The following is a 16,124-nucleotide window of genomic DNA, read 5'->3' on the forward strand; positions in this document are numbered from 1 at the left end:
ATCTTTCAATTCTTTCATCTGTTGATGTTTGTGAAGTTAAAGGGCTGAAACCTTTATTTATGCGGGTGAGATTCATTTAATTGAATTATTTTACCTAATATGATATATAAAGTGGCCACTTAAACCAGCCATTGACAGGTCATAAGCCCTGTAAATGCCTAGACTTATATATTACCTTCTCTAAAATGTTCTTCATCTCTGTTGTAATATTTTAATGTTAACAGCTCCCCAGGGAGTTGAATCCAGTCCTTGTCTACAAAAATTTGGACAAACTCAAAATATTACTTAAAAACATTCTTAAAAAATAAATGGTATATGTATAGTATAACTTTACAATAAATTAACTAGTCGGTAGTCATGTTATTGTTTATTTTTGCTTAAAAATGTCTGCCTAAAAACAGGTTGTACCTAGTTAGGCAGACTAGACATAATCCAGAGAAATCTATTACCTAAGTACATAGTATGTAGTAGATAAAGAAATTGTATTTTTTGTTAATAAACCATATGTACTGAACAAACGCTTCTCTGTAGTACTGAAACTCAGTACCTACGCAGTGACGGAAAAAGGAACAATAATGATTTCGTGTCAAAAACATTGATTGTAGAAAAAAAATTCTAGCCGCAATTTCTATGATTGTCTGTGGATTGTCTATCACATTATGTTTCTTCTGATTTCATCTGTGGCTTTCCTGTCGAGCTTTGTGAGCTGTGCCCGTTTCCATTTCGTGGTCAATGAATACAAAAATTTTGTCATTTTTGGACGATTATACGAAATTTTTCCATTTGAATAAATCACCGCGAAAGTAAGTCACAATTCCAGTATCTAAAGTGGAACAATATATTTATATATGATTTGTAGCGCCGGCTATGCGGCCCATCGACAGTGGCGAATTACAGCCGGGTTTGAGAAAAATAACCATTAGCTATTACACTCACCGGAAATTGGCCCGGAACTCCCGGGCGTGAGGCGAGCGTCTCTTAGGGGTGAATTCTTCCTCTTCTTGTCTTGTGATGGAATGATCAGCATTGTGAATTCGTAATTAAATATTATCAGCATTGGCCAATGCTCATATTGAAGTTGCCAGTTTTAATGATTTTGAATGTATGATAATCGAAAACATTAAAGAAATTGCAATCGATAAATATTTTTCAACAATATTTTGAGTTTGTCCAAATTTTTGTGGACAAGGACTGGATTCAACTCCCTGGGGAGCTGTTTATATTAACATATTACAACAGAGATGAAGAACATTTAAGAGAAGGTAATACAGAAGTCTAGGGCGGGCTATGTATAGCGTGTGAGCTCGCCAATATATGACAGTAAAATTTTTATTGTCTTTGAATTTCCTAGAGTTTTAACCATCGAAAAAAAAGAAGATTGCAAATAAAATCAACAGACAATGGAAATTTGATGTGTATTATTTTAATAGATTGTTTATAACAGAAAAATACATAGAGAAATATGCATTTTTATTTTTTGTAATAAAAACAGTCTAGTAAACTCGAATAAATAAAAATACGCTTTATATCAACAATATTAATTAAAATGCAAAAATAACATTGAATACTTGAAAAATAAATATTACTGAGTGTTACAAACATAATTTAAAAAACGGATTGCGATTAAAAGTAAAAACTATCTTTAGTTTAATTCTTATAGCGATAAATACATAAACATTATAAAACAGGAGTTATACAAATACAAAAATAATATTGTAACTAGGCGGCTACCTACACGGTTAAATTTCGAAACACCACGCAATTTCTTATCTCGGCTACGCTATGAAAAATGAAAAAAAATATTTAAATTAATAATTTTATCACGTCATGAAGTCGCCCCTGGGTAGCGCCTGCTAACGTCAATCAACAAAAACATCCTCGTTTTAATAACAATATTTCGGCTACGCCATAAATCTCTTTTTTTAAATAATTTCTCACGTCACAAAGTCGCCCCTGGGTAGCGCCTGCTAACGTCAATCAACAAAAACATCCTCGTTTTTATAACAGTAGTTCGGCTACGCCATGAATTTCTTATAAAAAATGACAAAACGTCACAAAGCCACTCTCTGAGTGTCGCTACTGACATCATTTACAAAAACATAATTATTTGTGCTTTTTTCAGGTACGCAACATTTTTTTTAAATACACCTACCTAACCGATAAAATACTATTAGTAATTAAACCAAGGTGTGCTTTAAAGTTCCGTATGGCCAAATAATATTATTTATTATTAGAATATTATTGACATGTAGTTCAAGCATTGCTGCATTCACGTTGCTTTACTTCTGAGAGCTCAACTGCTATGTTTTTCTATGGTTATGTTAATGTCATCTGTCATGTATTGGCGAGCTCACAGGCTATACTTACGCCTCTAGGGCTTATGATCTGTCAATGGCTGGTTTAAGTGGCCACTTTACACACTGTGTAACATTCACCATTCTGCCCATATCTGACAATCTATATTCCTTCAATTCTTTCATCTGTTGATGTGTGTGAAGTTAAAGAAAACTCAAAATATTGTTGATAAATCCACCTGGTCCATGAAGAAGTATAGAAATTGAAAAAATAACATTTTCAGGCGTTGCCTAGTATGTAGGTGAAATAATTCAATTAGATGAATCTCACCCGCATAAATAAAGGTTTCAGCTCTTTAACTTTAACGATTATTAAGGTCGACTCAACATGTTGTTACAAAATAACCGCAGAATGTAGAAGTAAAATGCTCAATGTAAAACAGTGTGTAAAGTGATCGCTTACTACAAAACAACATATCATATTCCCAGTATCGTTTAACATCGTATTACAACACGCAATTCGGTGATTTGAAAACATCACAAATCTTGATTCTTGCTTTTAGCATTTATTATTTATTATTATTTTTATTATTATTTTTTTTATTATTTATTTTTAAAACATTTTTTTTCCAGAATTCTTTGAATTAATAAAAGATTGACCCTGTTTCCATTCTCGAAACCAAATATGATGGATATCGCTTCAGTCAATATTAAGGCTGAACCGGCGGCTGGCGATGTAGAAGGAGATATTCTCCGTACTGGGGGAGGCCAGGAGCCAGGTGTTGCTACCATGAAAGCTGAACCGGGGACTGGCGATGTTGAAGCAGATATTCTCCGTACTGGGGAAGGGGCGCCATATCCTCCCAGCAGCGAGGAGCCGGGCGTTAGTACCGTGAAGGCTGAACCGGGGACCAGCACTGACCAGCCTAGGATATCCAGTGATATAATTATATTCACGGAGATGGACATCGATTATCCCGACATTAAACAAGAATGTTTGGATTCCTCCCGTAAGAGTGAAATTGCCCCAAGTAAGTAATACTTATTTTCACATTATCTGCTCTGAGATTACGTCTGTGGACTATGGATGATCGCAAGCAGCAGATTTAAACTCAGTTTTGTTTTTGAGAAAAAATATCATTTTTTTGTGTTTTCACCGGGAATCAAACCCAGAAGTATGTAGTTTTGTGTAATTCATCATCATCATCAAATCCTTATAGCAGCTTGGTGGTGCATAGGGTACTACAATGTTAAATAAATCGCAGCGTATCTCGATCATCCCTAACGTTATTTAGTCGTAAACCTCAGGTGCCAGTCCAGAGACAGTGAAATGTGTTAGAAACTACATATTTAAAATATTTTTTTTATTATTTATTTTATTAATAACAAATAAAATACAATATTACAACTAAATAGATTTTTTTACATTTATCAAATACGTATATTTACATTAACGTTTCCCATTACGTAAAAAAAAAAAAAACAATTCTTGTTTACATAATGGGGAGTGACGTCATACAATAGTTTATTTTATTTTAGTAAAAAATACATTTAGGATAACATATATTAATTACAAAAAAGTTATAATTGATGTTTTTAATACATTACTTAAATAAGAATTTTAGATGTAACTTTTCACTTCTTTCTTAAATACATTGTATTTCTGGCTGTACGTTTTATTATCTTTGTTCATTTCATTAAAGAAAAATATTCCTCTGTGAGTATAATGATGTTGTGCTGTGGTTGTTTTTAATTTAGGAATGAAGATATCACCACCTGTTCTAGGCCGCGTACTTACGTTTTGAGACCTAGAAATACTACTATTTATTTTATCTTTATGTATTTGAAGCAAACAATTCTTTTTATATAGCAATTTTATATCTAAAACCTTAAATTTTATAAATAATTGAACAGTGGGAAAAGTAGACGGCTTTTTCAAAATTATTTTTATAATAATTTTTGTATTTTTTCAATTTGTATTAACTAAGTGCGTTTGTTGTATGTTTTAAAACTGAAAGCATATGTGTGTGTTTGTTTGTCTGTAACAGCGTCTCCTCCGAAACGGCAAGTCGTAGCGTCGTCGACACGTTACTCTAGATGCAATTTTTAGGTGAACGGTGTTATTTTCGAGCTACATTTTTCTCGGAGGAAGAAACTACTACTACTACTACTACTACCATCACGCCATTTCCTCGTAGGGGTAGGCAGAGAGAATGGACCGCCACACACGTCTATCCTGGCATACAATCCTAGCCTCTTCCACATTCATACATCTTGTCATACATGCCCTTCGGTTCTGTCTGCTTTTGACATGACCAGACTTAAGATTTTGGTTTATCTGATCGTGCCACGTCTTCCTCGATCGTCCTCGTCTAACGTTGCCGTTCATTTTTGCCATATATACTTGTTTTACCATTCTCTCGTCGTCCATTCGTTCTACGTGCCGAACCATCTCAGAGACCCTTTCTTAATCTTATCAATTATACTTGTCTCAGATTTACACTCTCGCCTGATTTCATCATTCGTAACCCTGTCATGCATTGATTTCCCACACATTCGTCTAAGAGATCGCATTTCAACCGCGTTCACTCGGCTTTCATTCTTCCTCTGCCAGTTTCATGTTTCACTTCCATACATAAGTGTCGGGACTAAAACTCCGTTGTGCACTGCCAGTTTAGCTTCGATTGACATATTTTTATTAGAAATTACTGTGCTTAGTGCTCCGTTCATTTTGTTGCCCGCATTCACTCTTCTTTCAACATCTTTTTCTACTCTTCCATCTCTTGAAAACACGCTTCCCAGATACACAAATCCTTCTACTTGCTCGAGGAAGAAAAACATTGTAAAATAATTCATCTTTTTAACGGTATGTCGTAGAGACTTGAATGGACATGTAAAATGCAATTACTAGATCAATCGCACTGTTTTTTAAAATTGGAAAGATCTTCCACATCTCATTGTGAACCTTTTAAAAGTGGAGTTACATTCGCTTTCTTTATGACTTTTGGAACAATGCTGTGCTGTGCTCTGTTCTATAAGACTTAACAGTTGGAAATTCAGTAGAACTGGTAGAGAACTAATCATAGTCTGGATCCCATCGCACCTTGGTATTAGAGGTAATGAGATGGTAGATGAACTGGCGAAAGCGGCTGCGATAGACGGCTCGCGTCCTCTTGAGTATTATGTGTGTGTTTCCGACATGTCCCCTCGAATTCAGAACGAGGCAAAACGACAATGGAAGACCCAGTGGGAGTTTACCTCCAAATGTAAGGGAACCCTCTATAAAGATATCCAAGAGAGCATACCAAGCTCTCCTTGGTTCCACACAAAAAAATTGTCTAAGAGATTAATCTCAAACATTAGTAGACTACGAATCGGCCACTATTGCACTAATAGCAACCTTTTCAAAATTAATATTGTAGGAAGTCCATGGTGTGAATGTGGTTTGGACCATGAGACTCCAGACCATATATTCTTTGGCTGTCCAATAAGGGACAAACATAATATGTACTCCTCCTTAAAAAAATATCCTTACCCTATTAACATAGCATCACTCCTCTCCATCCTTGATCCTGAAATTATCCACCATATAGGAAGCTTCCTCTCAAAAAACATCATAAATTTTTAGTTTTTTTTTAAATGTTTTTTTTATTTTGATTCCTTTAAATAAATTTTACTCTTGGCAGAAATCATCCTTCTTAGGATGGATTGCCTTAATATATAAAAAAAAATAAAAAAATGCTGTGCTCCACGGAAGGATTGAAGAAATGACGTAACAATATTAAAATTGTGGCAGTTGATGCACTGATAACTTAACCGACATAATATTTGTCATTTTGCGTATCAACAATGTTAATTTTTACTAAAACGAAAGCGACTTCTTCACCGTTATTAATTTCAAGCGGATCAGACACTATTTTTTCGTTTTCATCGGCCGAAGATTCGGAGGCATGTTGTTTATATTCGTTTATAACTTAGTAGGCATCAAAGTCTGTTGTTTCCGTGTCGCTATGACATTTTTTCCAATGTTCTCCTCTATAAGGTGTATGTATCTTTTGATCCTGATGGCAGAGAAAAATCGGATGGATTGTTATCCAATTGCTGTGTGGTATAAAAAGTTTTTATGAACAGAATAACTATCTTGTCATTTTCAGAGTGTATTTGAATTGAAACCCTCATCAGATTGTTAAATCTTATTTGTTAAACCTTTGGCAAAAATCTGATTTATGGGCCAGTTTGAACAGCGTCTCCTCCGAAACGGCAAGTCAAGCATCATCAAATAATTAAACTTTTTAACGGTATGTCGTAGAGTCTTGAATGGACTAAAGAATGCAAGTACTAGATCAATCGTACTGTTTTTACCCATCATTTTCTCTGTCTTCCTAGCTTTTATTTATTTTATTGATTATAGAACCACGCGTTGTGTCCCAGTCTTTACCATCTGTCCAAAAAAGTGCATTTTCTTGACATCTAGTGACTTTTGTTAGTACTTTTTCGCTGTTGATAAGCTACCTTGAGATTTTCACAAAAATGGCTCAATATAAATTATCCAACCATAACAATAAGTGAAAATATAACAATTTTAACAACCGTAACAAATTTTTTATAAATTTATTGATATTATTTTAACTTTGCTGGCATTCCACTCGTCCATGCGCTTTGTAGCTGCACGATGATTGGTTATCTAGCTTTCATATATCAACTATAAAATACCTAAATTTTGTAAATGGGGTCTAGAATTCCAATCGTCTATGCGCTTAGTAGCTGCAAGACGTGTTGTAATCTTACTCCTTTTTATTATTCATATTTTTTGTTTTTTTTTTAAATATTATTAATACACTAAATTTATTTGTCAATTTTTAAAATGTGTAAATGGGGGCTAAATTTCTAACTGTCTATGCTCTCTGTAGCTGCAAGACGTCCTGTAATCTAGCTCCTATCTGTTATAATTTTTTATTGATCGTAATTGAAAACGAGGAACTAGAATCCCAACCGTCCATGCGCTCTGAAGCTACAAGACGTAATGGGATATTTATTAATTTTACAGCGCCCTTGAGGTGATTTTAACAAAAATGGCGCAACACGGGCCTGGGACACAACGCAGGGTTATTGTAATCGCGTGTTTACACGGCTCCGGGATACAGAGCACAAATAAAGGAGTGAGACCCTGCATATGTGCAAACATTGCAACGTGGCTCTCCATAAAGGCCAATGTTGGCAAAACTATCATACAAAAATTACTTATTAAATTGTTTCAAAGAAACATGAGAAGTTTCAATTTATTTAACTCAGTATTTTTATAATTATGACACTTTTAAGAAACCCTTCACAAAGCGTAAAATTTCACAAAAATGGGCCGGGCACAGGGTAAATTCTATTATTTATTGTTTCAGCATTTACTTTGTGGAAATACATTTTTAATTTATTTAAAATAAAACACTTTGTTAATTTACCACACAAGAGAATACATTAAAACACGACTAGTTTCGGGTAATCAGTATTACCCATCCTCAGGTGTAAATATAAACTAAACTAAAATACATATATTGATTAATACTTAGGTACTATGAAAAATTTAAATATTTACTTCTAAGCTACTATTCATATATAAACTTTTGATCGCGTAGCCACTCTCTTATTTTGCTCTTGTTACAACGTGAGTTAAATTTAAGTTCTTCTGGTAACAAATTAAAAATTCTAGATACTAAATATTTGAGAGTTCTTTTTCCATACTTTTGGTACTACCAAGCCACCATTAGACGTGAAGCGTGTATTATGGTTATGTTTGAGAGGAAGCTTGAATGTATTACTATTAAATTGTTCCAAAATGATGCAAAGCCACAGTAGTCCTCGAACAGGCAGAGTTTTGATAGTTTTGTACAGGAGATCATTTATTTATTCATATTTTTCGCTTACAAACTATAATTAATAATAAAAATAATGTGACCTCACTGGGGTTTCCCGTGCCGAGGACACTTAACAATTTAGTTTTTTTTAATTACATTTGAGAATAAACAAAGAAGACTCACTTAAAAAGAAAACATAATTAACAAATATTCAGACAGTTTTAAAAACAAGGTATTTATGTACATCTATATTATTTATATTACAAAACACACAATGAAAACAACAAAAACCTAACATAAGCCATACAGTTGTGGAGCAGTTGATTCAGCATTGGTATGGGCGAATGAGACAATCCATTTTACTTCTACCTAGCTCCACTATCCATTTTTTTATAGTCATTTCAAACATTTTCTCATTACTAATTGCTTTAATAGATAGTGGAAGTAGGTTATAGATTTTAATTGAATAATACTCAAAATCCCTTTGCCTGAAAGTGGTATTAGTTTGTATTTGTTTAAGTTGTTTATGTGTTGAGGATCTAGTGATTATATTATTTGTATGTGATGTATTGTGGGGGTTATGTCTTTCATTTGAGTAAGAGTAGTTTTTGAATCTATAAGTGAGTATTGTTTTAGCGTATAATTGTTTTGGTGTCATAAGTTGTGATTTATGGAATATTTCTTCAGTGGATGTCTGTATCGGGACTCTGAGTATTATTTTAATGATGGATTTTTGTGCAACCAATACACTATTTAAAACTGTGTCACTCGCACCACCCCAACCGATTATACCGTACTCCAAAATTGATTGGCACAATGCAAAATAAATCTTTAAAAGTTCCTGTACATTCATTATATTTCGAATTGTTTTGAATATATATGTTAATTTCTTAAGTTTATTAGTAACATTATTACTTCTTTGTTCGTAAATCTCTGCAGGTACAATTCGCTTAACTTTAGAGTACTGTAGACCCTGGATTATTTTAATATTAGTTTTAGTCGAATGTCCCCACGACTTTATACCAAATCTTATTATTGATTCTAAATAATTTTAAGAGTGATTTTAGGCAAAATAAAAGATAACTTATAAAAAGTACTCGCAAGAGTCCGCAATCGATCACAAAATTTAAATATATGACGATCCCATTTAAAATTATGATCAATAAAAATACCCAAATTCTTATACTCCTCCACAAATTCTTTGAGTTCACAATTATATGTGTTAGAGATACCATCATGCAAGCAATTTGTGCAATGAGCAATAATATTTGGCAAAACATATTTTTTGGCATGAGGAGATTTAATGTATAAGCATTTAGTCTTTTTTGCATTTATAACATCTAACTGTTTAACGGTTAGTCTAAGCTACTTAAAATTTGGACACTCCATTATGTGTGCAAATTCTAGATCAACAGTCGGATGTTTATAATATTGATTCGGTATCTTCTCAATACAGACTAGAACTTTTCAATAGTAAGTCGTGGCTTTTTGGTGTTAATACCTAAAGAACTAATTAAAGAACCTTTCAGCTGTAAGTTTTTAATGTTCGTGAAATTCAAAATTAGTTTTTCGAAATCAATCTTGCTTTTTTCAAGCCAAATTTTTCTTGGGCTTCGGTAGAAAATATAACATAGTAACGGCAATTCGCAGTGACTTTTAATTTGAAAATAAATTGCTATTTTAAGATGATATTTATTCGGCGTTCTATCCTAAGATTAAGATGATATACACGTCATAAAAAATTAAAATTCCTAGACAAGTTTTTTTTATTTTTTTTATTTATTTACAATTTTAAAAACCCGTTAGGGTTACATTAGAAATTTAATATTGTCTAATCATTTTATGTCTCGTCTAGTCTAGTTAGTTCAGTCATCATGTGCTTTTTCAGATTGATTTTAAATTTGTCTCCAGTAAAAGTTTTCAAGTAGTAAGGTAGGTCGTTGTAGTGTTTAAGTCCATTATGTAGTATTTTTGACTGTCCTGTGTTTGTCTTTGCTTTTTCAATATGATAGTGTTGTTGTTGTCTGGTCTTATATTTGTGTATGTCAGCATTTTTGACTAATATTATGTCGTCGTCTTGTATGCTTCCCAGTGTTATTTTGTGCACAATTTTTAAGGTCTCAATTTTAGTCAAGTAGTTTATGTCAAACTGGTGTGTTTTTTTGTACAGTTCAGTCGTAGAGGTCAGGTAGGGTAGGTTGTATGTTAGTTTAAGAATTTTATTTTGTTGTCTTTGTATTCTTGTTATGTCTGTCTTGTTACCAGTTCCCCAGAAGACGATCATGTAACTCAATTTACTTTTGACATAGGCTTCGTACATCATAATTTTTTCCTTTCTTTGTATAAAATAAAAAAATTAAAATTAATAATTGTAAAATGGTTTTTATTCGACTACGAGCGAAACCAGACAAAGCATCGAGTAATTAATAAATGAATAGAATTTCTTCTCTCTCTGTTGACATTAAATAAAAACTCCTTAAACTTTTCATCTTTCTGTTTCCATTTATTTTATTAGGTAATTCAACAAAGATACAAACTAGAAGCATACAATTTGAAAGCATTCGTCGATACAATTTTACATGCATATATATCTTCAATTATAGAATTACACAAAATAGATTTATATATTAAGTTATAATACATATTTTTCAATATTTTTTTCACACAGGATACAATGCAATAAAAAATAAGTTGTACGTGTGTATTTATTGAATTGGATTGATTCCTAAGAGATTATTCGCAAAAGCTGAGAGAGTATCATGAAAAATGTCAATTTTATTGTTTCGGCAGTATATATAATATTTCCGACAAATGCGGGCCATAGGTGTGTGGTATGTAGCATTATTTGAAAACAAAGGCAGTGTAAATATTTTCCGATGTCTGAGTGTTCTCAATCCCGCATTTATTTGTATTTCATTCCGGAGGTTAGTATCTACTTTGTAGTTTAATATTTTATACAGTTATTTTATATGGAAAACACCGCGGCGTTTTATCAGATTATTAAAATGAAAAAGAGTTAGAAGTTGCTCGTAATTTGAATTTAAACGTGGGTTAGAAATTTGGAACTTATACAAAAGGTACTTTAAGAACTTTTTTTGAACAGATTCATTTGAATTTATATGGTTTTGATATTGCGGACTCGGATTTGTTAATAATGATATATGAAGTGGTGTTTACAATAAGTTTGTCTTTGTTGCAGGTTTACAAGCAATCCATCGTCATTTTTCCTGCTCAGAATGTCAATACAAATGTCCGAAGATGAGTAGTTTAAAATCTCACCTATTAACTCATACTGATGCTAATCCATTCTCATGCCCAAAGTGCCAACTCAAATGTTCACGGAGAGATGTTTTGAAATCACACATGTTAACTCACACCGATGAGAAACCATACTCATGCTCAGAGTGTAAATTCATATCTTCGGATAAAAAGAATCTAAAAAAACACTCGTTAACTCATAATAATAAAAAAACATTCTCATGCTCAGAGTGCCAATATAAATGTTCAAAAAAGAGTCAATGGAAATCACACACGTTTACTCATACCGGTGAGAAACAATTATCTTGCTCAGAGTGCCAATATAAATGTTCACGAAAGAGTTCTTTAAAATTACACATGTGCTCTCATACCGGTGAAAAACCATTCTCTTGCTCAGAGTGCCAATATAAATGTTCAAAAAAGAGTCAATTGAAGTCACACATGTTAACTCATACTGATGAGAAACAATTCTCTTGCTCAGAGTGCCATTATAAATGTTCACGAAAGGGTTCTTTAAAATCACACATGTCCTCTCATACCGGTGTAAAACCATTCTCATGCTCAGAGTGCCAATATAAATGTTCACGAAAGAGTTCTTTAAAATTACACATGCGCTCTCATACGGGTGAAAAACCATTCTCATGCTCAGAGTGTCAATATAAATGTTCACGAAAGGGTTCATTAAAATTACACATGTCCTCTCATACCGGTGAAAAACCATTCTCTTGCTCAGAGTGCCAATATAAATGTTCAAAAAAGAGTCAATTGAAATCACACATGTTAACTCATACTGATGAGAAACAATTCTCTTGCTCAGAGTGCTATTATAAATGTTCACGAAAGAGTTCTTTAAAATCACACATGTGCTCTCATACCGGTGAAAAACCATTCTCATGCTCAGAGTGCCAATATAAATGTTCACGAAAGAGTTGTTTAAAACTACACATGTTCTCTCATACCGGTGAAAAACCATTCTCATGCTCAGAGTGCCAATATAAATGTTTACGAAAGGTTTCTTTAAAATTACACATGTCCTCTCATACCGGTGATAAACCATTCTCTTGTTCAGAGTGCCAATATCAATGTACACGAAAGAGTTCTTTAAAATTACACATGTGCTCTCATACTGGTGAAAAACCATTCTCATGCTCAGAGTGCCAATACAAATTTTCACGAAAGGGTTCTTTGAAATTACACATGTCTTCTCATACCGGTGAAAAACCATTCTCTTGCTCAGAGTGCCAATATAAATGTTCAAAAAAGAGTCGATTGAAATTACACGTGTTAACTCATACCGGTGAGAAACAGTTCTCTTGCTCAGAGTGCCAATATAAATGTTCACGAAAGAGTTCTTTGAAATCACACATGTCCTCTCATACCGGTGAAAAACCATTATCTTGCTCAGAGTGCCAATATAAATGTTCACTAAAAGCTCATTTAAAATCACACATGTCAACTCATACCGGTGAAAAACCATTTTCATGCCCAGAGTGCCAATATAAATGTTCACGAAAGAGTTCTTTGAAATTACACATGTCCTCTCATACCGGTGAAAAAGCATTATCTTGCTCAGAGTGCCAATATAAATGTTCACTAAAAGCTTATTTAAAATCACACATGTTAATTCATACCAGTGGAAAACAATTCTCATGCTCAGAATGCCAATATAAATGTTTACGAAAGAGTTCTATAAAATTACACATGTCCTCTCATACCGGTGAAAAACCATTCTCGTGTTCAGAGTGTCAATACAAATGTTCACTTAAAGCTAATTTGAAATCACACATGTTAACTCATACCGGCGAGAAACAATTCTCATGCTCAGAGTGCCAATATAAATGTTTACGAAAGAGCACTTTAAAATTACACATGTCCTCTCACACCGGTGAAAAACCATTCTTATGCTCAGATGCCAATATAAATGTTCACCAAAAGCTAATTTAAAATCACACATGTCAACTCATACCGGTGAAAAACCATTCTTATGCTCAGAATGCCACTTTAAATGTTTATATGTTGGTAAATTAAAATCTCATATGTCATCCATACTGGCGAAGATTCTCCTGCTCCTATTGTGACTACAAGTTTTCAAAAAGAAGTGATTTAATTTATCATTCATTAAATCACATTGGTGAGAAAGTCTTATTTTTATTTATTTATTTATTTATTTTATTTATTTGGATAACCAACAGCTATAATTATATCATATTTATATAACAAAACAAATAACAAATAAGCCAATTACAGGTTTTCACAAGTAGCATCACAGTAAGTTAAAAAAGATTCTCGAACATAAAATGAATAGTAATTAAATGTAAATTTAAAAGAAAAGAAAAAAAAAATACTACGAGTTATTTTGAAAGCAAACGCCGCACGTTATTAAGATTATTTTCAAATAAATCTATGTTAAATGATTTATTTAGTACATTAAAATTATTAAAAGTTCGCCATAAATATGAATTTTGCCTATAATTAGATGAAACAAGAGGTATGTGAAGAAGAGGGTTATTTCTTAAAACTTTGTAGGGAACATTGATAGAAAGTTTGCAAAGTAGTTCAGGACAGTCAATTGAACCAGAGGCAATTTTAAGTAAATAAATTATATCCGCTATTTCACGACGTTTTTGCAGAGGCAGTAGGTGATGTTTTTTACATATATGAATATACTGGTCAGATTTAAACTCAAGTTTCAACCGGAAACACATGAACTTTACGAATTTTTTTTGAATATTTTCAATGCGTGATATCTGCACATTGTACATAGGATTCCATATTTGTGATGCATATTCTAAGTTGCTTCGCACTAATGTACAGTAAAGGATTTTAAGTGTCTTTGCCATAGTGAACGACGTAGAGCTACGCATAACAAAGCCAAGCGCACGCGATGACTTTTTTATGATGCTGTCAACATGGGCGTCAAAAAGTAATTTACTATCATGGAAGACACCTAGATCCTTTACACATAATGAGCGTTGGAGGTTTTGACCCTTAAGCACATAGTTAGTACGTAAAAATTTTACTTTGCGACTAAATGTAATAACTGAACACTTAGAAGGATTAAGGTCCAAGCAGTTGGAGTTGCAGTAATCCTCTAGACGGTCGAGATCTGACTGCAGATCAAAGACGTCAGCTGGGGTCTTGATTGTTGCAAAAATTTTCATGTCGTCAGCAAAACAAAGCAAACGCGAAGAGGTAAAGCATTTATCAATGTCGTTAACAAAAATTATGAAGAGCAAAGGTCCCAGAAGAGACCCTTGAGGCACCCCGCTGGGGACCCGTACCCAACTAGAAATAAAATTATTAACCACTACCGCTTGCGACCTGTTGTCTATATAAGATGAAAACCATCTGAAGAGGTCACCTCTAATACCGATTTTAGTTAATTTTTTTAATAGTAATTTGTGATCGATTCGGTCGAAGCATTTACTGTAATCGGTGTAAATAACGTCTACCTGATGACCACCGTCCATTGAATCAGTAAGGTAATCATTAAGTAAGATTAAATTTGAAACAGTAGATCTCCCTTTTAGAAAGCCATGTTGAGATGGACTCAGTGAGTTTTTAATGGCGGAATATAGTTGGTTATAGATTATTCTTTCAAATACTTTAGACACTATACACAGTTTAGAAATTGGTCTATAATTGGCAATATCGGTTTTAGGCCCTTTCTTGTGGACTGGTGTTATAAAAGCGGATTTCCAAATATGTGGGATTGTGCATTCTTTGAGAGATCTTTTGAACAGCAAAGTGATTGGTACACATATAGTACTAGCAGAATTTATGAGAAAACATGCGGGAAGGTGATCAGGTCCAGCTGATTTTGATGTATCTAGCTTTAAGAGTAGATTTTTTACATAGTCTGTGGTAATCACTATGGAATTAATATCTGAGGTATACACATGAGACGAGGTAGATGAGGGATTAGTGGAATTTCTCGATTGGATACTAGCTGGATTTAGAAAAGTGGAGTGAAAATATTCAGAAAATGCGTTGCAAATTTCAAACTTAAATGTAAAGTTAGTATAGTTGTATTAAGTATTTAGTAAATGGTTATTAGTACTATTATATTATATAACGACTGCTCCAAGAAAGAAGGCAGTAACTCCGAAATTGAGGTTTTTGACTTACTTCCATTTCTGAAGGTTATAAATCATTGTCTTCCTTCCAAGACTTTCATTACTCTATCTCTTTTAACTTGGTTACTACTACTACTACCATCACGCCATTTCCCCGTAGGGGTAGGCAGAGAGAATGGACCGCCACACACGTCTATCCTGGCATACAATCCTAGCCTCTTCCACATTCATACATCTTGTCATACATGCCCTTCGGTTCTGTCTGCTTTTGACATGACCAGACTTAAGATTTTGGTTTATCTGATCATGCCACGTCTTCCTCGGTCGTCCCCGTCTCACGTTGCCGTTCATTTTTGCCATATATACTTGTTTTACCATTCTCTCGTCGTTCATTCGTTCTACGTGACCAAACCATCTCAGAGACCCTTTCTTAATCTTATCAATTATTTAATTTAACTTGGTTAATAAATTAATATAAAAAATACTTAGTTGTATGTCAAAAAGCAATTTTATTTCATGGAATAAAGAAGTAAGTTGATTTACTTCCTTACTCTCCGGGAAATATTTTTCGTCTATGGTTGTAAGTCAAACTTACTTTCTTCTTCGATCGATAAATAATAATGTTTATAAAACTTTATTATTTGAAATTC

The 16,124-nt window shown here is 33.4% G+C and overlaps 1 protein-coding gene across 2 annotated transcripts; it reads left to right on the top strand.

The window, feature by feature from the left end:
• The first annotated feature begins 696 nt into the window (after positions 1-696).
• LOC148279768 (uncharacterized) lies at positions 697-13,543 on the top strand. 2 transcript variants are annotated; one of them, XM_088229438.1, is made up of 3 exons: positions 697-803; positions 2,928-3,325; positions 11,340-13,543. In XM_088229438.1, the coding sequence occupies exons 2-3, from the start codon at positions 2,980-2,982 to the stop codon at positions 13,340-13,342; spliced, it is 2,349 nt and encodes a 782-aa protein (XP_088085564.1). In that variant the 5' UTR covers positions 697-803; positions 2,928-2,979; the 3' UTR covers positions 13,343-13,543. The 2 variants fall into 2 exon arrangements, with proteins under 2 accessions (XP_088085564.1, XP_088085565.1); XM_088229439.1 differs by lacking the exon at positions 697-803 and adding an exon at positions 2,509-2,817.
• The last annotated feature ends 2,581 nt before the right edge of the window (positions 13,544-16,124 follow it).

This window comes from Micrasema longulum, unplaced genomic scaffold (genome assembly GCF_059751315.1).
Source record: "Micrasema longulum isolate JH-2025_06_02 unplaced genomic scaffold, ASM5975131v1 h1tg000673l, whole genome shotgun sequence".
In the NCBI taxonomy this organism is placed as follows: domain Eukaryota; kingdom Metazoa; phylum Arthropoda; class Insecta; order Trichoptera; family Brachycentridae; genus Micrasema; species Micrasema longulum.

Excerpts from the sequence above, each read along its gene's own strand:
- LOC148279768 (XM_088229438.1), top strand. The coding sequence starts at position 2,980 with ATGATGGATATCGCTTCAGTCAATATTAAGGCTGAACCGGCGGCTGGC. Across the intron at positions 3,326-11,339 it reads TAAGAGTGAAATTGCCCCAA|GTTTACAAGCAATCCATCGT; the intron begins GTAAGTAATACT and ends TCTTTGTTGCAG.